This window comes from Melospiza melodia, chromosome 20 (genome assembly GCF_035770615.1).
Source record: "Melospiza melodia melodia isolate bMelMel2 chromosome 20, bMelMel2.pri, whole genome shotgun sequence".
Lineage (NCBI taxonomy): Eukaryota > Metazoa > Chordata > Aves > Passeriformes > Passerellidae > Melospiza > Melospiza melodia.
In genome coordinates, this window is record NC_086213.1 from 4,717,133 (window position 1) to 4,739,994 (window position 22,862).

General features: G+C 46.0%; 1 protein-coding gene across 2 annotated transcripts; it reads right to left on the reverse strand.

Annotated features, from left to right (window-relative positions):
* Positions 1–193: 193 nt before the first annotated feature.
* On the reverse strand, positions 194–20,153 carry RNF10 (ring finger protein 10). Of its 2 annotated transcripts, none has more exons than XM_063173373.1 (17): positions 19,967–20,153; positions 14,778–14,980; positions 12,074–12,273; positions 11,006–11,096; positions 9,808–9,992; positions 9,595–9,731; positions 8,113–8,273; positions 7,660–7,788; positions 7,246–7,504; positions 6,483–6,616; positions 5,837–5,954; positions 5,445–5,546; positions 4,833–4,967; positions 3,896–3,993; positions 3,611–3,671; positions 3,302–3,460; positions 194–2,413 (listed from the first exon to the last, which is right to left on the reverse strand). In XM_063173373.1, the coding sequence occupies exons 1-17, from the start codon at positions 20,124–20,126 to the stop codon at positions 2,337–2,339; spliced, it is 2,409 nt and encodes an 802-aa protein (XP_063029443.1). In that variant the 5' UTR covers positions 20,127–20,153; the 3' UTR covers positions 194–2,336. The 2 variants fall into 2 exon arrangements, with proteins under 2 accessions (XP_063029443.1, XP_063029442.1); XM_063173372.1 differs by having other exon boundaries at positions 3,896–4,008; positions 19,967–20,106.
* Positions 20,154–22,862: the final 2,709 nt, after the last annotated feature.

Below are 22,862 nucleotides of genomic sequence, written 5' to 3' on the forward strand. Positions count from 1 at the left end.
GTTATTCTCCTTCAGCATACAAAAAGCATTAATATCTGCTTTTTACTTTAAGTGCCCTGTTAGCCACAGGGCTGTCACTGTTCTGAGTGAGAAAAGCACCAGTTGTGTACACAGGAGCAGTGAGTTCATGGAATGTGTGGCAGAGCTGCAAGACTCAACTCCATCCCCCCATTACAAAACTCATAGGTACAAGTACTGCTTAGATATTTATTAAGTTTACACCAATCAGTTACAGGAAAGTAGCATTGCTGGTATTATCTCGAATCCATAGGAAAACAAGATACAGTTGAAGATGCTGTCCCTGCAGGGACAGCCCTGCAACAGGGACAGCCTGCCTTGCCCACATCACTTCCCTTAGCCTAGTGCCTGTGACATGTGGAGGTGAGTTACACCAGCTCCAGCTATTCTCTCTTCCCAATGCAAAGAAAAGTTGACTATAAATGTGCAGAGATAACAGAACACAACACATACTGGTTAGACACTTAAGTTTTGTTACTCCTGTTCCTTAGCTTTAAATGACTTGCTCTAACCACAGTTCAATGCATATTTGAATCCCTATTCGTTGCTTTCTCTGCCCTCATCAACTGTTTTCCCATATGCATTTAAAGTGTTGACAGAAGATGTGTTACACTGTCAGGTACCCTGTCTTAGTTTCTTTGCAGTCCCCTGACAAGCTGTACTGTCTTTCATTGAGTGGGGTTAGTTGTGACCAAGCGTGAAGTCAAGCTGCTTTCAAAGAATGTCTTGCAGGTGTTTCCTCTATCCTCCTGCAGCAGTTGGAATATTCTTTACCTCCCCCTCTCCTGTTCTTTCTGGTTGACAGCCACATGTGATGGACTCTTTGGTACCAGCTTCCCATGAGGCACACGTGTGGAGCCTGCTGCTCTGAAATCAAGCACCCATGCACTGTCAGCAGCTTTGTGAACAGGGACACAGCCACTGAGTGCCAGTGGTGCTGGAATACCTGACTCCAGGTGCCTCAGACCAGAGGGACAGAGCACACTGAAGCCTGGGCCACTGGGGCTGAAGACAACAGAAGACACTGTCAGTCTCCCTCCCTAAGTTCAGTGGCACTTTTTACCAGCACCCTGCAATTAATTCCACCAGCAGGAAGGTAAAATGTGACCCTGTGCAATGTTCCAGGGCTCCAGGCTGCTGTGACAGTTCAGCTGCAGCACTGTGAGCGTGTGTGCGTTTGATTTATTGCAACTGTTGGCCTTGACTGGTACTTGACACCTAAAATTCATTTTATTCAACAAAATCCACACCACTTAACTCAGTAGCTCAAATCAAACCACAAGCAGTGCAGAATGTGACCACCCAAAGAAAGAGCAGGGAGGGGTCCAGAGGAGACATGTTCATAGCACAGATCAACTTAAATCCCAGAACCAAGCACATCCAGGCCCTTAGCCCAGTACAAGAGAACCCCAGTTTCTTGCTGGGGTGTAAAAGTTATCTACAGACTTCAGCTATCAGTTGTTCTTCCAACTCAAGAGCAGCCAGTGTCAAACCATCATTCAGAGGGTTACCAGGAGCCCTAGAGGGGAGTGTTTATTCTAGATGACCAGGTTAAAAAGAATGAGTAGCCCATGGTTGGCAAAAAACAAACAAAAAGTAGCAGCCTCACTCACCCACATTAAAACAGACCCGAACAACTGAGACTGAGAGAAGTCAGGAGGTTCCTTCTACCACTAGTGCCATTTTGAAATACAAATTCATCAAGCCACTTTAAATCCAAGTAGCCAAGTTCTGCTTTACACTCACCTCAGCTTTACATCTTTCCAAGCCAGGAGAACAGGAGGAATTCTTGCTCTTTAGAGAAAGAACAGATATAGCAGCTAACACTCTAAAGCCAATAAGCTGTTTTGCCTGTATCCAGTGCAGCCAAAACCAGTTTCTCAAGAGAGCAGTTTGACAGCTTTACTGCAACAGCACTACTGTCAGTCAGCTGGACTTCTGCCCATGAATAATTACAGGAAAATAAAGGTTCTCTGCCTTCTCTCTTGGGTAATATTGCAGTACTTTGGCAGTGCCACACACCTGTAAGGACTTTCACACTGCTTATCAGGCCCAAAGGACTGACTCAGCAACTAGAAGCCTTGGCAGATTTGTCTCCAGATTGTTACTTCCAAAACTCTGTTTCAGTACAAATTCGATAAGCAGTTGGAATCAAAACATGTTATTCAACATATACTATCATGGTTTCCTCCTGAAGCCCCTAGAAGTCCTGGAAAAACAAGTTTAGGCTGTTCAAATTTAAATACTTAAACTATAGCAGCAAAACAAAGCAAAATTAAAAGAAAACCAGGAGAGGAAACTTCTCTTGAATAGCAGAATCACTTTGTGTGAACAACAGAGGTGCTGAACAATAGCTTCTGCTTCTGTTTCTTTCTTTTCTTGCCTCCCTTTTCCTCTGTGGAGAATTAAAACAATACTGTCATTCTTCTCATGGAACAGGAACATCACACAGATATTATAAATGGTCTTCCCTGGCTTTAGTGGCTTCCACAGATCCACAACACTTACTATCAATTTACTGAACACCAGGTAGTTTAGCAAAAAAATTACTGCAGATGAACTAAGGGAGACTCCATCACACCTGAACACAGTTATAAATATGCCTAAATGATTGTAAAGTTGCTCTTGCAACAGCAGATCCTGGGACTGCAGCATCCAGCAGTTTGCCTTTCCAACAAGTATCACTTGGTATGTGTCCAAAAAAACCACAAGTGGAGCAGACACCCCACTGAAACTCCCAGACCCTCCCATCCAACTGTCTCCATCATTCAGTGCAGTCTCCAAACAGAAGCCAAAGCTAAACATCAGAACTGAGCATTAAAAGTAAGTTTCACCAGCCAGCACTAGGTTTAAGTTAATCTCAATTTGTTTCACATTCCCTAATTTGAAATTTCAGCTAGCAGTTACCTGGACATTTTGGTCAAACTGAAGTGGTAGTTCAGCAGCTCAGGTATTTCAGTTTAGAAATGTATAACCTCAACTTCCTTAAGATAAAGCTTAATTTAGGTTCCAGTAGAGACATGGCCAACATGATTGTAAAAAGCCATCTTTGTCCTAACAGGATTCTTTGCTAGTTGGAGATCTCAGCTCCCACTAAGAGCTGTAAGCTGACAGAAGCCCTGGTCAAGCTGTTCAGAAACCACAACCTAACAATTTTCAGAACTGCTCTCTGGCCAATTCTTGGTCCTCAAAATTGCTGCTTTCACTTCTCCCAGAGGAAGAAGGGGAAATACTCAATTTTTTCACTTGAGAAAGCTTTCCTGCCCTTCCCCCTGCCTTTCACCTGATAAATGATCAGCTGTGGACGGTTTGTCCAGTTTCAGGAGGGCTGCCTCAATAGCTTGGCTGAAGGAATTCTGGAAGCTGGGCACAGGTATCCGGTCAGAGCTGTCACTCTCTCCATCACTCTCTCCAGGCACAGGCAGTGCCAGAGTGTTCTCATCTGAAAGAGGGAAGGAGTAAAGAAGGCTGTATAACACTGTCACCACACAAATGCCCCTCCATACTCCAGGTCCTTCTATTGAAGTTACAAGATTTCTCACATTTAGGTGCATGGTAAAGAACCTGAAGAACTAATAACGAATTTTCTTACCTCTTGTCTTTGGAGCAGGTTTAGGCCACGTCTCTGGTTTTGCCTTTCCAACTCTCAGCATCTATCAAAACAGTTGTAGGATATGATTAATTTTCACATACTTGAACAATCCTGCAGACTCCCTAAATGGCAAGAAAATCTAGAAACCCCTTCAAGCACTCAAACCTTACGGTGTCTCCCTAAGATTTATCCCGCATTGTTTTTGTAGGGGAAGCAATTGCAGTCTCAGCCTAACCCCCAACTAAGAGGTAATTCTGACAAGATTCACTCTGCTACATGGTTTACCTGGGCAAAGGAAGGGAAGGGAGATTCTTCTTCCAAGCTTCCACAGAGCAATGGGCTGACCTGGCTGGCAGCAGGTGACAGTGGAGTTGGAATAGACTCTACAGAGAAAGGAACTGAGAATTAAAGCCAGGTAGTCATTATGCTGCTTATCAGGATGTAACAGAACTGAAGTGTTATTATCCTATGTAATTACTCATTTTGATCTCATTGCTTCTATCCATCAGTCACACAGTGGGATCTCTCAAATTTCCTCAATCTTTTTATTTAAGGAAAATTTAAGTCTGCTTGTGGTTTTTTGGGGGAGGGGTTTCTTGGGGTTTTGGCTGGGGGGGGTTGGGGAGTAGGGTTTTTTTTGGGGGGGGGGGTTGGTTTACTTATTTTGAAAAGCTGAGGAGGACACATTTTGTCAGGTTTATTCTAGAATAATGTGTTGAGAAGATGGAGATGACAAAAAGAAAAAATGCCAGTAGTGTTTTCCTGGCAAACACAATTTTCGTCCCTTTTTGGAGCAATTGTTCCCTTTCTTCTGCCTCATGTAAAAAATGGGGTAACTACAGTGCAAATCTCATATTGTCACGGTAGAGGCAGCAAAAAGCAGACAAAGGAACAGAATGTTTCTTAACTATGTCTGCCTTTTGTGTATTAACTCACAGGCAGTTTAGGAAAGAATCAGTATCATAGAATGGCTTGGGTTGGAAAAGACTTGAAGACCATCTCAATCCACCCCCTGCCATGGGCAGGCACACCTTTCACTACACCAGATTGCTCCAACCCCATCCAACTTTGACTTGATCACTTTCAGGGATGGAGCAGCTGAGCTGCTCTGAAAAGAAGCTGTCTTTGATCAATATTGAGAAAGTTTAGCATGATGGCCTGAGCAATAGATCCCAAAATGATGATCAAGAGCTAGATGTGATGTGTTTTTCCAGATGCTCACCTGTCTGAGACACAGGGCTTCTGCCAAGAGGAGACTGACAGAAGCCCTGATGATCGACGCTGGTAGTTTCACCGGTGCAAGAGGTAAAAGCAGGGAACTGCTGCAGATTCTCCAGAGCAATATGGACCTCTGGATCTAGAAAGAGATTTTAAATTAAAGCACTACACAATGTGGGGGAGGACTGCCAATATGCAAGTCATTTCAGGAGTCTAGGAGGTGCCAACTCATTTCTTTCCACCCTCTATTTGGAGACCAGTACAAGTCCTGCTGCTGGATGGAAGCAGTTTCTGGGCCTTTTTTGCTTTCTTCACTTTCACTTTACATCGTGATTACTATAAAAACAGAGAGCTATGTACACCATGGAGATAACTGTGCCCTTGAATGCCCTTCATCCCTCCCAAAATGCACAAGTATGCAGCAATTGCATAACATCACTTAACATCCTGACTAGAACAGCTTATGCTTTTCATTACACAGACATTGTTCCTAATACTTTGTAATCTTGTTCTAAGTACACACTACAGGCCTCAGAGTTCATCCCATAGCTCAAGAAATCAGCTCAGCAACCAAATATGACTGGAAATCCACCAGTTGTGTGCCATCACCACTTACATTTGCCCTGTTTCTTGTTCTCTTCCATCTCTATCCTGCGCTCACGCCGCCGTTCATCGCGAGCTTTCTTCTGCCGCAGACGTTTCCTCTTCTCAAGGTCATCTAGGAGCAATGCACAATGTTGGATATCAAAAAACCCACACCAATACTCTGGCAAGGGTTCCTCCAGCTCTGAGAACAGCCTTATAACACATCAGTAACAAAACATGCTTACATGCAACATATGCTCTTCCAAGCATTTGGGATTTTTTATTCTTTTTGTAACTGCTGTCTATGAAACAGTGAGCTGGGGCTGTTGTGTGTAGCAGTCACCAGACAGGTGGTGCAAGAGGAGTAAAGCTCTAAAGCATGTTCTTTTTTCTACCATTAAAAGGGTAAGAACAACTACAAACCTGAGAACAACTCTAAAGTCTCCTTAGAGATGACAGGGGGCTTCAGAGCCAGTTCACAGATGCTGAACTCACAGGTGAGGGGCAAGTGACAGAGGTAGCGATGGCGCTGTCTTATATCCTGATAAAGAGAGAGTGATTTATCACCACAAGGACTAGAGGCAGCCATGGTGATGAACAGAAATAGAATGCACAATAGTCATCAAATCAAATGAAAATAAATAGCAGCAGTGACACAATGGTTACTTTAAAAACTACAAACACATGATAGATGCCCTGAGTCAGAAACAAATGTTGCAAGATCTCCACCAGCTACATCATAATCAGACTTAGATGCAGTTACATCAGCTTGCTTACTGATTTTCATGCTCTTCCTCCCTTCTCACTCACATCACTGGAACAAAATTCTGCAATACCAGACTTGCAACGCTATTTATAGTGGACCTTCTACCAAAAAAAAAATCTAAACTGCAGCCTACTTATCAAAAGCAACATAAGGCCCAGCACCTTCCACAGATGCCCTTAACAGAGTAGCATCCCTACTCATTCATGCTTATAATTTCTTACTACTGAAGTGAATTAAGTCTCTTCTACAATGACCAACCTGCTAAAACAAGGCCCTTAATTAACAAAAAGATAAAATAACTACCTCTGTCATGGAGTAGCCAGTTATCTCCACCACAGCTGCAGTTATCTTCTCTGGACTCTTCTCCAAGCTGCCATACTCACGCACAAGGCAGCGAACGTTCACAGGGTGAAGGTACATGCACTGCCCATCCTCCGCTGAAAGGCAACACATCTGTCACATTCACATTTTCTGAAAAATCCCTTTGCCCAGCATTTTTCTCCTGGGAAGCTGAGAAGCCTCAAAGAAAAAGGAAAACAATAATAATCTGATTTGCTTCTCCTGTGTTTTGCTCCTTTGGGATGTGTTTGAAGACTGTTTCATTGGTTTCTGCTGTGAATTGTTTTGACTCTTTGGCCAACCAGTGCCAAGCTGTGTCAGGACTCTGGAAGGAGTCATGAGTTTTCACTACCATCTTTTAGCTTTCTGTAAGTATCCTTTCTATATTCTTTAATATAGTTTAGTATAGGATTCTTTAATATAATATAGTATCATAAATAATAAATTAGTCTTCTGAGAACATGGAGTCAGATTCATCATTTCTTCCTGCCACAAGGGCACCCCACAAATACAATACTCATCATCATCACTCCTTTCTTGCCTGTTCATTTTCAGTACTCTTCTCCCCACCTCAGGACATCCTCCACTAAAAAATTAAAGGTCCTTTTTGAGTTCCTGTAGGACTTTTGTTTCACAGGGGTTGGCTGCATCTAATGAACTAACAAACACATTCCTCAAGGAGGGTGCCAAGGAGGCATCTCTGCCCCTATGATTTCATTGCACTGACCTTGATAAAAATAGTAAAAAGGAGAGTTGCCAAGATGTCCACTGCTAACTGTATCTTTAGATTCCTGGCAGCTTGTTTCAGCTGGATTTGGCTCCTCTACAGTGTTCATAACAGGCTCTCCTACAGTGTCCACCTCAGGTGCTTCCTCCTCATCCAGCACTGCCTCTTCTACTTCCACAGGAGGTGAAAAGGAACTTGCCAGGTCAGAGGAAGGTTCCACAAGCTCCTCATCAAATGCAGAGAGATATTCCACATCACACTACCACAGCAGAGAGGATAGAGTTAGTACCACACCACCTACTCCAAAGATTATCATCTTTGCAAAAATCTTTGGCACGAGCTCCCCACACACTGCAGTGTGAGGTGGCAGAATTAAGTGTTAACAGGATCTGCCAGAGCAGATTTGTCACCCACCTTTTTCTCTTGGGAAGCAGCAGGCTCCACAGCTTTGGAGCTTTCTAGGACCAATTCTTCCAGAGCTGCACTGATTCCAGCAATGCCATTGTTCTTATCCTGGTCAGCAGACAGGGCTGTTTCTCGCTCCTGGAAATCATCCAAAGGGATCAGGTTTCAATTTGCCCCTTTAAACCAGGAGACCACCCCTACAGTTATTTTTAGCCTTGCCCTGGCATTCCTTTACTGGAATACCATCCCATAAAAACCATTCTGCTGTGTTATCCTGAACACCACATCAGATACCTGGGGCCTAAAGGCTACAGTCTCCTCCAAGGTGTAAAATGCTACTCCAGCAGCAAACACCAGCAATTTGCTAGAGACCAGAATAATCACCCACCACCATCCATACAGGAGAACAAGGGTGCTCAGCACACTCTTAAAGCTACCAGAAGGCTCCTAAGAGGCTGTTACCTTCAGCTCCTGGATAGCTGCCTCAATGAAACAGGCTTCTGGGGTGTGTTTTTCTTCCTCATACTGTTTCAGTAATGCTGCTTTCTCCTCCAGGATCACCAGCTGCAAGACCTGCTCCCTGGATGCCAGAAGCAGCTTTGAATACTGACTGTGTTGGTCATCTGCAGAGAAGGAGCACCAAATCATTAATATCTGCATGTAGAGCCACCAATCTGGAGTGCTGCTTCCTCTGAAGTTTTGCTACTGCTCACTTTTGGGAGTTAATCCCTCAGGGTAGACAACACTCAGCAAGACTTTGATACAGACTCCACAAATTATCATTGTTATCACAAGCTGGTGTCACACAGCTGCTCTGACACCTCCCCCACATAGCAGTTCATCTGCCACTTCACCATCGAGTTGCTACACATCAATAGAAATGAAGCCTCAACTTTCACATTGTAGGAGCATCACCTTTGAGAAGCCTTGAGGGCATCAAAGCTTCCTGAAACAATGCAGTCTGCAGCTGCTTCCTCTTCTCTCAAAGATACTGCTGCTGGAAATTTCTGCAAAGCCACCTTAGCTTGGCTCAAACTAGTTCATAAGCCCATATGTATTAAAAATTCATATAAAACATCATTATGAGGTTTGTACAAGAAGCACAGCAGAAATAGTAAGCTAAAGAATTATCTACAGACACCAAGTTAATGGTGAATTTCCTGGCTTTAGAGTGTTCTCAAATCCAATATTTATTCTTCTGTTTAAGTCCCCTAGTTTCAAATACTGAGAAACATGTAAGACCACAACCTGCATGCTGGATATCCCTCACATGTTGGAAGACTTCTTCCAGAGAGTTTAAATGCATGCAGCCCTTCCTAAATGTGACTGCAAAATGAAGTGAGCCAAGACAGCCCACAAAGCAGCAATGTTCAGTAAAATTATTTCTTTAGTCACAAAATTTTTGCGATACTAACAGATAAGATGATGATGAGTTAGTCACACTCTTGACTGGAGAAAACTGAAGATGTCAGGCAACAGATGTTTGGAATAAGGTTTGCAATAATTTTGATTATTTCCCCATAGCATTCACTGACTTCAGCTGATAAGTGAAGATGATGAAAACCTTGTTGAAGATTACAGCCTTGAAATAGTTTAGACACAGAGACAGTTATTTTTGTGAAGCTGTATAATGAGTCAGGAGGAAAAATGTTAAGGACACTGAAGAGCCAATAAAAGCAGTAAGAGTCACACCAGTGACTGCAGGATACAAAGGACACATCAAACCATAAGCAGTGACTGTGAAGGGAGGAGTCTGAGTTCAGTCACTTGAAGGGACACAGCATACAAGGTAAAGCTTTTACAGAAAAACAGTGTGAGTAGAAAGTTTACTGTTAATATGTGGTCATCAAGCTTTTCTGCTGCTAAGCCAGGGTCAACTGTCCCAACACAAATCCTGGTCACAGTCAGGAACAGGATTCCAGCCACCAGGACTGAGATACTCACCTCTGATGTAAACAGGCTGAACCACATTCATCCACTGGGACTTGGGCAGTGCTACCAGAACACCTTTCTCTCTCCTCATGAGTTGCATTGTAATGGTGTCACCAATTGCATACTGACGTGTTTCCATAGCAACAACACTGCAATGTACGAGGAGGTTAGCAGTGTAAAAATAACATTGCAAAAAGATGCATGATTTAATTAATACCATCTCACCTCTTGAGATCCTTCTTATGGACAGAGCCATAACAGATAGGACACTTACTCCAGGCCTTCTCACTCAAGGAGAGATAGTGAAGGATACATGCCCAGCAGAAGATGTGCCCACAGCGGGTGATCTTGGCAGCAGTTGGTGGGTACAGACATATGGGGCAAGAGGGCACTTCATGGCTACAGATCCGCTGAAATGGCACATGAGAAGAACAATACAAGACTCAGAAATCAGTTCTTGGGATCCAGAATAAGCCACCTGTAAGATCTACTCTAACATATTATCTTCCAGCTCTTTAGGCTCTGTTTATTTACCAAGAAATTAGTGCACTGTGAAGTAACACCTTCAGACTGCACACAGAATAACCTTCTAAGCAACCCATCTTATTTCTACTCTAATGACATTAAAAAGTAAGTCTTCTCATGTTTCCCCTTAGATATTCATCATCTCTAAGAGATAGCAGCATCCCCATCATGTGAATTCAGACAGTGAGAAGGCAAGCAAGCTCTGTGGCCTCTCCCACAAGCAGACTTGTGCAGCCCTGTGTAACTGTGAGACTGAACTTACCCACTTCCATCAACATGCTAGGTCTAGTCAGACACTTTGGTAGCTTCCCTGTGTGGCAGAGACATAACTGCCAAGCAAGCACCTAGATTTTTCTGCTCTCTTGTAGTGACAGGTAGCAGTAAGCCTACCTCCTCTCCACCTACACCATGCACCAGACTGTCTTGGCAGATATAAATTGCTGCTTGAGGCAACCCAAAACTTCTGACCACAATTCTCAAGAGATTTTCCATTTTGTTGCTAGGCAAGATAGGCCACCTATGCACAGAATATTTCTTCAAAATTCTACACTCTAGTCCTCTTCTGTGGACTCATGCCCAAGTTTTCTGTTAATATCTCGATCACAAGGACTCTGTCTACAGAATGTCAGATACTATTTTTGATGAGCTCCCATCTGCGAAAGCAAGAAGAAGCTGCTAATTTTCCTAATAGATTTTAGCACTTCTCTTTTTCTGTCATGAAAGTATTTCATAATATATTCCATGACAGATCTTTCCCAGTATTGTGGGAGTGACAGAAAAGGCCTCAACTCAAAAACAGATGAGTTTTATGTAACATCACAGAGGGAAAGAGGTAGTTAAAGACAGGTTGAGGTTCTTAAGAAGGAAAAAAAAAAAAATCTAGCCCATCACAACTGACCACTTGCTCCACAAAGTCCCAGTTGACCAAGGTATCTGGATCAGCAAAGTGGACTGTGTAGTCCTGTTCTTCAGAGACAACAAACTGGCAGCTGGGGAAAGGCAAAGAGACAGATGATCCACTCAGTGGTTTCTAAAAACTTTTTGAGAACTATCCTATAGGATTCTCTCAGCTTCTTCTTTGTCCAGCAGCAAACTGCTGGATGCAGTCAGTAACTTCTATCAACAAGAAACCAAGAGTTCAGTTCACACTCAGATTTTCAGGACACAGGTGTGTCTAATTTCAGTTAGACACAACATCACACAGTAAGTACAGAACGAGCCAGGCAGACTGGTTTTCCAGAAACATGTAGGAAACAGTCAGCTGCAATGGGGTTCTATTAAAAAACAGGGAATCCACAAGGGGAAAAATCTTGTCACAAAATCTACAGCTACTGGGGTTCCTGCAAATAGACTTCACTACAATAAACCATAAAAATTATGGAGAAATCAGAAGCATCAATGCTGAAAATACTTTTTAATATTATCAGAGATGGGATGCTCTGAACACACTTCAAATTCTGGGGAAATTTCCAGTCAAAAAGGAATCCTGCTGCTAAGTTACTATATTGATCATCATTTGGGTTATACTAAATACTTTGGGGCCCATAAAATAATCAGCATTTTAAGAACTAAGACCCATATAAGCAATTGCCTTTGGGACTTAATTCAGATCAACTTTCACCTAGCAACTGCTATCCCTTCTATCTCAACAAAGCAACTTCTGGAAAAAACAACCATATTCCATAAGGAACTATACAGATATTCCCAAATAGGAGTGTCATGTCCCAAAGCTGTGCTGGAAAATTGAAGCAGAGGATTTTTGTTTGTATCTAAAGGACTCACTCCAACAGATACCTTTGCAAATAGGCAAAGACAATATAGTCATTACCACTAGAAACACTACAGAAAGGTAATTTCATCCTGGAAAAGACAATTAGTCAAGCCCAAACACAATTCCCTGGCTTGTCACCCCTTACAGCTCCATGTCTCTGCAGAAGTCTAAGAGCCCCGTAGATCTCCCACTCACTTGGCCTGCAGGAAGAGCTCCTTGTTGAATGGTTTGTGTCCCCACTTGTTCCTTTTGCCCCAGTTGCCATGTCCATTCCCATCAAAATGTCCTGCTTGGCCACGGGGTTCAAAGGTGAAGTTCAGTAAGTGGTTCAGATTAATCTTCTTGGGACCAGAGAACTGGGCAGGGCTGAACTCTGCCCGTTGAGCCTCTGCTACCTAAGAGAGAACAGCATTGGTTACAAATTGCTGGAGTTCACAGCAAAGCCATCAGCACATGTGGACATCCAGGCCCATCAGTGACAGCACACAGCACATGCAGCATCTACTCACTCACCTCCTCCCATCCCTGTTCTGTAAATCAAGTAGTGCAGTGTCAGAAATGCATGAGAACCTCAAAGTCAGAACTCAGTGCTCTGACCCCATGCTGAGCAAAAGGAGAGAGTTAAAACAACCACAAAGACGTGTAAAAGCTGGCAAAACATAGTCAAGAAGAAGTTAGTCATATCCTGACCATACTCTTTTATTACACAGTAATACAAGCCTGATTACTGACTGCACAGGCTGCACTTGCTTTGGTTAGTTTTCCTGTAATGAAGCAACAAATCAGAATCCAACAGAGGTAGCAGGTGAATTCTCAGCCAGTGATCTGGGTGAGAAAAGCTGCTCACCCACCAACACTGAAAAACCAGAGTATCAGTTAAAGCCCACAAACACTCTGTAGTATTTTAGATCCACATCAGCATAAAAGCCTCAATCTGGTTCTACCTTGCCAATACATTTACTTTTGCAATACCACTATCACCTGTAAATTTGTGCCCCTGAGTTGGCTGGGCACAATCAATCTTCAGAGGGCAAACTTTGGCCTGTTTAGAAGATTGGTTGGCAGAGTCCCTTGGAAGGCAGTGCTGAAGGGCAGGAGAGTGCAAAAGACTGGACCTACTTCAAGCAATGTTAAAGGCACAGGAACATGCTGTCTCCCTGTGCCAAAAAAATGAGGCAAGACCAGCCTGACTCAACAGAGTTTTAAATGGAACTCGGGGAAAAAAGGAATTTATGACCTGAGGAAGAAGGGATGGGAACTCAACAGGACTACAAGGATGCCATGAGGGTGTGCAGGGAGAGAAGGGCCACAGTCTGACTAGAACCTAATCTGGCCACTGCTGTAAAAGACAAAAAGATGCTTCCATAAATACACGAGCTACAAAAAGAGAGTTAAAGAAAATCCCCATGCTTTACTGGATGCAGAAGGAAATAGTGGCTAAGGGTGAGGAAAAGGCTGAGGTACTTAATGCCTTCTTGCCCTCAGCCTTTAATAGTAAGGCCAGTTGACCCCAGGGTCCCCAGCCCCTTGAGCTGGAAGACTGGGATAAGGAGCAGAATGAAGCCCCCCCGCACACTCCAGAGAAACAGTGAGTGCCCTGCAGTGCCACCCAGACATCCCCAGGCCCATGGGGCTGGATGGGACCCACCCACAGGGAGGGAGGGAGGGAGGTGGCAGCAGTGAGCAGCATTTACCAGCAGCCCTGGCAAACTGGGAGGTCCCAGCTGACTGGAGTCACCAAATGTGACACACACCTAGAGGAAGGTGTGGAAGGAGGATGTGGGGAATTACAGGCCTGTCAGTGTGACCTCTGTGATGGGCAAGGTTATAGAGATTATCCTTCAAGCCATCACACAGTGTACAGGCAACCAGGGGACAGGCCCAGCCAAGGAGGGTTTATGAAAGGCAGGTTCTGCCTGACCAACCTGATCTCCTCCTATGACAAGGTGACAGTCCATGAGGGAAAAGCTGTGGATGTTGTCTGCCTGGACCTTAGAAAAGCCTCTGGCACAGCTTCTCAGAGCACTCTCCTGAAGAACCTGGCTGCCCATGCCTTGGATAAGCAAACCACTGCAAGTAAAAACCCTGTGGGGATGGCTGGGCCCAGGGAGCAAAAGGACAGGGGGTGACATCCAGCTGGGCCCAGGGAGCAGAGGGACAGGGGGTGACATCCAGCTGGGCTCCCACAAGTGGGGTTCACCCGAGGTCAGTATCTGGGCCTGACCTGTCTAATGTCTTTATCAATGATCTGGACAAGGGGACTGAGGGCTCTGTGCAAGTTCACAGATGATACCAAGCTGGGTGGGAATGTAGATCTGCTGGAGGACAGGAAGGCAGGACAGGGATCTGGACAGGCTGCACTGATGGGTCAAGGCCAATGGTGCAAGGTTCAACAACACCAAGTGCCAGGTCCTACACCTGGGTCACAACAGCCTCTTGGAATGCTCCAGGCCTGGGAAAGAGCAGCTGGAAAAGACCATCAGGAAAAACCTGGAGGTGTTGGTAACCAGCAGTTGAACATGAACCAGGTGTATCCAGGTGGGCAAGGCAGCCAGTGGCACCTGGGCTGTACTAAAAATAGCGTGGTCAGCAGGGACAAGGCAGTGAAACTGTGTCACTATATATTTTCACAAAAGGACCCATGTCATGTGTACATGGCCTGTCTTGGCACCCATTCCTCAGATGGCATTTTCTCTTGGAGCACAGCAAAGAGCACCTCTCTTCTGTAGTTGCCAAGCTGCTCTGCTCACACTCCCTCTGGCATCTCAACAATGTCAGCACCTCTTACTCTTTCCCTTCCCAACCCAGCACTGAACACAGCAGACCAAGCCAGGCAGGGCAGGATGATCCTCTCATCCCAAGAGAGGAGGCCTTGGAGTCAGGGCATCACACTTCTCACCTCATCTCGTCTTCCACCATTAGAAGAGCTAAAAGATTTCCCACTTCCGCCGCTGCCTCCCCTTTGAGGGGGCATCTTGTTAAAAGCTTTGCTTTTCTGTGAATTGGAGCGACGGGACTGAAAGGAAAAGTTCTCATTTTTGGAATATGAAGTTTCTCTTTTTCGATTATAACGCTGTTTGGATCCACTGGCATTCTTTCCATCTGAAAGGAAAAGAAAAGAAGAATCAGATCAGCAGCCTCAGAGCTGGCCCCATGTACTGCACCTCAGCTAAATTCACCTCAGAGATGAGCTCACCTCAGCCACCACCTTAAGATTAGTGTTTATCAGGACATTAAATCCCCCAGCAACCCAAACCACTTCATTCCTATCACTGTCCAAAGAGTTGGTCAAAGAGTTTAAAAGAATATATTTGCTGTGCTCTACATGTTATAAAAAAAAAAGTTGAATTTCTTTTTTCCAGATTGGAAATTGCCACCACCAAGTAGCAGTGTGTTACCCGGTACATTAAGTTATAAATATGTAAACATCACATACCACATCTTCATACCCCATTACAAGAACTGACAAAAACTAGTTCTTCCATTTAATTTACCTAAAACACACCATTTATCATATTTATTCACACATAAAATACACTGTATAAGTACACCACTACCTGCATTTTTCTTAAAGGCTTCCATTGCCTGTTTTCAATCACTTCTGCACTTTTTGCTTAAAAGATCCCAGCAGATGTAATTCTGTTTTAAAAATACTTTTATGTTATCAGGCCAAAAAATGCTAATTGATCTCGAAGCACAAACCAAAAGCTTTGTGGCCTTGCAAGGCTCATACCTAAGATCTAAGTACAAAGTCTACCAACCTATGCCACAACAACTGTGTGCCAAAAACTGTCCTTAGCACACCACTGACCCCAGCACAGGACACAGTCATGAAGCACAAAGCAAAAAACTGCAGGAATAAAGAGCAGAAAAATCAATCCAGCTCTTCAGAGGGGTGTTCTGTGCCTCAACAGCTGCTAAATCAAACTGCTAGAACAGAGTTAATGCTATGAAAGCATTTCCAGTAGTCTTCACACGAGATCAGAGCTGCCCAAGCACACAACAGGCTGTGGGCTGGGTGCTCAACCCGGCACTGCCACCACCTGCCCCAAGGTTTATTTGTAGCAGAGGGATGGTGATAAGCCCAGAAACAAAACTCCTCCGGCCCACAAGACATCTACCCACACCACCAGCCCCAAAGTCACTCTGGATACTCAGTAAACATTACACAAACAGCAACACCTCACACAATATCCAGTTGCACTTTATAAAAGCCTATTAGTTTCCCTTTTCCCATTTTGCAGTCTTCCTCCCCACCCCTTAACATAAATCTTACGTGGCAGGCAAACACAACACTGTGATTCAGGATCACATTTCTCATATGGGCACTTTCATTGCCAGTGCTCCCAGTTTTTCCCTTTCCCAGCACCACTTCCCATCTACCCAAGCATTTAAAACAGCTGGAATGGCATCATCCACATAAAGTATCTTTTGTTGTTGTTGTTTTTTTAAGTTTTTTCTTCCACCTGCATCCCCCAGAAAAGGTGAGCTGAGAACAGGATGGTTTGTGTGTTATTGTGTATCACTGAGGATCCAACTTCTAACGAATAAATTGAGCAATAAAAGTGGCTGGAGCAGGTTCTGTGCTGGTCTGCTGTTTCTTGCACTTGTCAGACTCCTCTGGCTGCAGTTACAGCTAAAACAGGACACTACCATTACTTTCACACGATGTGACAGGCCCAGATTGCAGACAAACTTCATCATCACAACTGGTAATTTACTCTGCTATTCAAAAGGCTGATCCTTTAATTCAGAATTAAACCAACTCTGTCAGAAGCACAGCTGTGTAACTCAAACACATGCCTGCAGAGCTGGCAGTGCTTTAATGCACATCAGGCTGAAAGGACATGGCTTGAGTGTTATCAGGAAAAAACACACCAGGAGCTGCCAAGCACTGAGGGTGTGACCAGGTCTGGCTCAATGATTAGACAGACCTTTTTTGAGAATGTTTGTAGGGAAGAAGGAATAACCAACACCTCAGAGTCTCTGGTAAAAATTAAGTAGTTTTGAAGCAGTTTAGACTAGTCCTTAAGTTATTCATGAGCAGAACTTGTCAGCTTAGAGCTCAGCCACCCTCTGCTATCTGTAATTTCTGCAAATGCACTTGAGGGGCACATGCCTGTTGTGCCTGTACCACTTTGCAGTTGCTCTGCCATTTTCAAATAGGGAAAAGACACAACTCAAAGTCAGTCTAAAGTGGATGTTTACAAGTCCCTGAACTTGGAACAGCTCAGCCCTGGAGCTGACAGAAGAATCTCCAGCCACTTAAAGTTTTATTTGAGTTACTCACCACCAGCTTTGTCAGTCAGATGGTTTACACACATTCCTCTCATACTATGGCTCCTTTTAAGGCACCTCCTAGAGCCTCTGGGAGTCACTTCAGTGACTCCCACATTTTATAGGAAAGAATTCCACTTGTGCCTTTTTTAAAAGGACCCTGCAACAGTCTGACAATGCTTCACACCTGATTTTACAGATGGGCAGTTTCACCCCCCACCACCAGAATAACTGACCTCAGCAGAAGCCTGGTCCATGAGAGCAGTAATGAAATTGGTCAGCAGACAGCCAGGAGCTTGGAAAATGCATCTGTAAATTGGAACAGCTTCTCCCTACTCTGAATCTAAGCAATGCTGTCCCTTCCAACCTTCCCAGCATGCCACATGTCAGGGAGCTCTCTGCTTTCTATCATCCATCCCAGCACTCCCACAAAGAGCACAGGGCAGGAGAGGCTGCACTCTGGCATAGAGAAAAATAGAAGATTCTCATTGCCATCCTCTCTTGTGAAATCCCAGTTTTAAGCAGGGTAAGTTTGGATTTGGTAGTTTCTTTTCTTGGCAAATGAGGAGTTAGCAACAGGCAGAGTGTGCTGGTGAGGTACTCACTCTTCACTCAGGTCCTCAGTTAGTCCTTTTCCTGTTTTCATGGCATCTAACCTCTCTCTATATATATGTATGTGTGTATATATAGATATACATATACAGATTATGTGGATTTATCTACCCATTCACACTCCAAGAGACTTCTAAAAAATACTGTCTGCATAATTTAAAAACACTAGCAACAAAACTGTTCTATCATTTTGGAGCAAGCCCTGAGATTTGTGGTTTCTCCAAAGATCCAGAGAGGGAAGAAGCAGCTCACAGCATTAGAAGCAGCTGCAGGTGACCACCTGGGCACTGGAGCTGCAATACTGCCTTGCTGCTGGGGTGAGAAGTGCTGTTTCCTTCCACCTTTTTCCCCCCTCTTTTCTGCTGAGCTGTGCTGAAGCCAGCAGCATTGCATAAGGGGTCTGGATCACACTAAAGCCACAGAGTGGTTTCATGAAAACACAGAGAGACCAGTGCTGCTGCCAAGGCAAACATCCCAGTGAGCAGGAGGTGACCGAGCTCCCACAGCCCAGCCAAGCAGGCTCACATGGGTGTGATAAGGCCCAGGAAGGTTTGTGACAGCTAACACTGCCCATCAGCTCCACAGACTGCAGAGAACCCCAACAAGACTATTCTGCCTCAGCTACTTTATTCCACTCTAATTGGATGTGATTCCTGCTGACACACTAATATAACATAAAGAAACTTTCAGTTTAATTTAGTCTCTGAAGCCAAATTTGAAAGAGAGGAGGAACCAAACTTCCACAAATACAAGGGAATACAATACTCTATTTAGCCAATTTCCAGCTGCACTGCAAGAGAAACAGAAGCTGCCATAAGGGTTCAGGAATATACATTTCTTTATCTCCTCAGCTGCACAGCTACAGCAGGTAACTGTGGAAAGCATCAAGTGGCAAGTGCCTGACTGGATTTAACCCAGTGACCATCTGAGGAAGGTCTGTGGTGCATAGATTACCTTCCTTTCCAGAGGAGATGCAAGATTTCCAGAACACATCCTATACCTGTATATTCATATATATATATATATATATATACATATATATATATATGAGCAATCCTTCACAGAGCATCACACACCACTACAAAAGAAGCTGGAGTGAGGAGGTGTCTCTTGGCAAGACAGGGACAGAAAAAGCTCTTCTTAAAAAGACTTCCAAGTGTTTGAATTCAAAGTTAAAATTTAATTTTAATTGCACAGTTACACCACAACCTGGGGAGCTGTGGGTGAGTCAGCTCCCATGTCCCACTTCTGTCAATCTTGGTGAAGGCCAACTAACACAGGTGAAGAGCAGGTATTACTTGGTTACCCAGGACATGACCATGCTTAGAAGGTCCTAAAAGGAGCCAACAAACACCTCCAAGATACTTATTTCATTAACCTTCTGGAGTGCACTGCTGCCTTCCCAGAGGCCTCAAGTAACACAGCTGAAACAAACCACTGAGGAGGAAGGAAATTAGTACAGCAATGCTGGTGTAGCAACCTGTTGACACTCTCTCATATACTTCCAGGACTAAAATCACCAATTTTAATCGCTACTACCCCATTTCTAGGTTTTAGGGAAAAAAAAAAAAAAAGGTTGCCAGGAACACTCAGACACTCACTCTCCTAAGGAAGTTTAGAGAGCTATGTGGGCTTAGGTATTACCTTGCAATGATGACAGGAACCACACTGGCTTGTGACAAACTGCTCTGTTTGCAATCCCAGGTGAGACACTTTGGGTTGAAAGCCAGATGAGCAAACAACAGCCAGCAAACCCTGAGCTCCCCCAGAGCAGGAGGTGACCGAAACCCCGGGGCAAGGGGAATGCTGTGTACGGATCCCAGACCCCTCGGTGAGGGGTAACAGCACAGGTACAAGATAAAGTGAAGGGCTCTATTCACAGGTACTGGGGAATGCATGTTCTTACTATAGCACCAGGACTTTAGCGCTCAAGCTGATTACCCCATTAATGAAGATAAAGCATTAATCCTGAAAAGAAGAGAGTAGGAATCCCAGCTGGCCAAACAGCGAGCAGAGCCGGAAGAGGAAGGAAAAAGAAACCAAAAACAGGCAGTGACCTGAAACGCCGCCTATGAAACGCAGCTGAGACACAAACAACCCGGCACGGCCAAGTTCAGCTCCAGCACAAGCCCGAGGCCGGCACAGGGCCCCTGTCCCCGCTCACCCCCGCTCCCCGCCGAGCCCCCGCCCCGCTCTCACCGCCTTTGGGCTTAGACTCCCCCGCGGCGGGCCCGGCCGAGGCGGAGCGCGGCTGCTGCCCTTTGCTGCCGGCCGAGGATCCGGGCGCACCGGAGCCGCAGGGGCTGCTCTTGTCCATGGCGGGGGCGGCGGGGGTCGCGCCGGGCGGGCTCTGCAGCATCAACGGGCGCCCCGGGAGAGCGGCGGCCCTGGGCGGGGGGGCACGACGGGCGCTGGCGGAGCCGGCGGGGGCCCAGGCTCATGGCCCGCGGGGGCGACCGGCGGGGGCGGCGCAGCGCGGACTCGGCCTCCTTCATGGCGACATCTTCTCGATGCTCCGCTCGAACCGGGGAAGGCCGCGGGAGGCCGGGCCGGGCCTGCGGGGCTCCGGGCGCGGGGGAGAGAAGAGCTGCTCACGGAGCCCCGCGGGGCCCGGCGCTGCTGCCGCCCGAGGGGTCGGCACCACCCCGGCACCCACCGGCTGCTCGGCGCCGCACCGGCCCCGGCTCGGCCGCCGCTGCCCCGTAATGGCGACGAGTCGCCCGCAGCAGTGGCCGGACCCGGATGCAGCCGGTCCGGGCGGGCCCCCGGGCATGACGGGATTTGTAGTCCTGGGCCGCGCGGGGCGTGCCGGGAGCCGGGGCCGGGCCTGCACCGAGCCCGGAGCCCGCCCCTCCCTCCTCACCGGCACCGACGGGATCGCCCCCACCTCAGCAAGATGGAAAATCATCTGGTATAAAATCCTTGCCACCGGTTTGTAGCAAATAACCGTAAAAGTTAAAAGAAAAAGAAAAAAAGTACTTTATCAGGCCTACTTGAAGTGACGTTTTTTAACTTTTCCCTCAGAGGGGAAAAAACTCACAAGGCAACTCGGATCCTAAAGACAATTCTTTTAACCTTTAAAATGCTTTCTTGAGTGCATCTCCTGATGCTTTTTCCATTGTTTTAGGGATGGGAGCTTCAAGTTCTGTGGGAGAGCAATTCCCAGCTTCTAAAAAAAAAAAAGTACAGGTGGAGCGTGTAAGGGCATCTTTACCCCGTAATCCATACCATGGTCTGGATGTACAGCCCTCAAGCGAAAGCTTCACTGCTAGTTTTGTATGCACAGGCCGCATGCTCTGTAACACCAGCATGATCAACAAATTCAGGAATTTGTGTTGTACACATTTCAAACCAATCCTCTATAAATATTAAGAAAAGCCTCATAAAGGCCTTATTTGAACACCTGATTGTTCCCTATTGAGGTCTATTATTCTCAGAATTACTGACCAAACTGAGTGTAGCTACCACAGTGTTTAGATCTTCTGGATTTGAGGGGGAAAAACCCCTCAACTTTCTAATGAAGTTGCTCCTCCACATTTGAAAATAAATAAGAAAGAGCATATGCAGTACCAGATAAAGAGTAGACAGACACAAAACTTTTAAAAGCAAAGGACAACATTTTTATTAGCAAACTAGCTTGCTGTGGAAAGAATATAAATACAAGGAAGTCTTCCCTCAAATAAAAACAACCATGTAGTTCAAATAGTGCTCAATAGGAAGGTATTAGTAACAAACATTTGCCCTAATTACATGATCTGCAGTGCCACACTCAACACTGCCGAGCCCGACTGGCACCCGGGTATGCCGGGCACGGGAAGGGCGATGGCAGCGTTGGCCGGTGTGCCGGGCAGAGGAAGGGCGAGGGCAGCGTTGGGCGGGTGTGCGATGCAGTGTCCCCGGGAACGGGAAGGGCGGCAAGTCCCCAAGTCCCCTCAGGTCCCAGCCGCGCTCCGCCATCCCCGCCCGGCGGCTCCGCCTCCGCCGCCATTGCTCCGGAGCGCGCCGGCCACACCCCCTGCCCGCCGGCCGCCAGCCATTGGTCACCGCCAGGAGCTCCCCAGCAGCTCATTGGTCAGATGCGGGATGATGGGCGGGGCTTTCCCCCGCCCGGCGTGCCGCGCGCCCGCTGCCATTCCCATGGCGACGGGAACGCCGCAGGTCCCGCGGCCCCGGTAACCGGGGACACCCGCGAGAGCGGCTGCGGCCTAGCCCTGCCTAAAACAATTGTAATGCTGTGGTCACTGTAATGAACAGGGAGAGGATCGACTAAATGCCTCCTGCGGCTCCTGAAAGCACCCTTCGATGAACAAGATCCCGAGTCGTTCTATTGGCCTGGTTAGCCATTACTTCTAGTTGGTCAGGGAGCTTTGAGCCCACGCTGAGAAGAGTTTCTGAGTTTTTTCTCAGCAAGATAGCTGCTATCAGCAGAGTCTGGGGTTACTGGAAAAACACAGAGGACACTGAGCTTATCTTCAAGGCTCCACATATTTTCCTTCCCTGCAACACGTCACCAAGAGCAGGACATGGGACAGACAGACGGCCTTCGACCCAGGGCAAGGCAACTGCAGCTCCTCCTTGTCCCTGACAGAGCACAGGCCTGTCTAACCACAGTGCCATGCATTTAGTTCAGCTTTCAGGTATTCTGGATTTTGGAAGAGATTTCTTTGAGGTGACACCAGGCCCCAGGAAAAGTCCAAAGTATCACATAATCACAGTATTTCACTATTCCAAGTATTCCCTGTTTATGTCTGGTGTGGATAGTGTTTAATGAAAGGCTATTACAATCAACCATTTATCCTCTTTGTAACGACTGATTTGTCTTTCACCTTCCCATTTCTCCACAGCCCAAATGGACCCTGCAGAAGCTGCTGCTGCATTTCCTTGCCATGTGTGTATCCTGTACCACAGCTGCCTGATCATACATGGATGTTTGTATCCAGAGGGTTTATTTGCAGGAGGATCCCCCTGCCAAGCAGCCCCACGGGTATTGCCACTCCCAGCGTGCCACCAGTGCCACTGAGCAGCATCAGCCGGGTGTGCCAGGCAGGGGCACAGCTCGGGCAGCAGCTGCTCAAACCCAGCTCACGTTCAGCAG

What these genes read in the sequence shown, in the direction of transcription:
- RNF10 (XM_063173373.1), bottom strand. Translation starts at nt 20,126, where the DNA reads ATGCTGCAGAGCCCGCCCGGCGCGACCCCCGCCGCCCCCGCCATGGAC. An exon ending in CTGGCTACTCCATGACAGAG is followed by an intron (nt 5,955 to 6,482) that starts GTAGTTATTTTA and finishes TCTCTTTATCAG; the next exon opens with GATATAAGACAGCGCCATCG. An exon ending in CCTTCCCTTCCTTTGCCCAG is followed by an intron (nt 3,672 to 3,895) that starts GTAAACCATGTA and finishes CTGTTTTGATAG; the next exon opens with ATGCTGAGAGTTGGAAAGGC.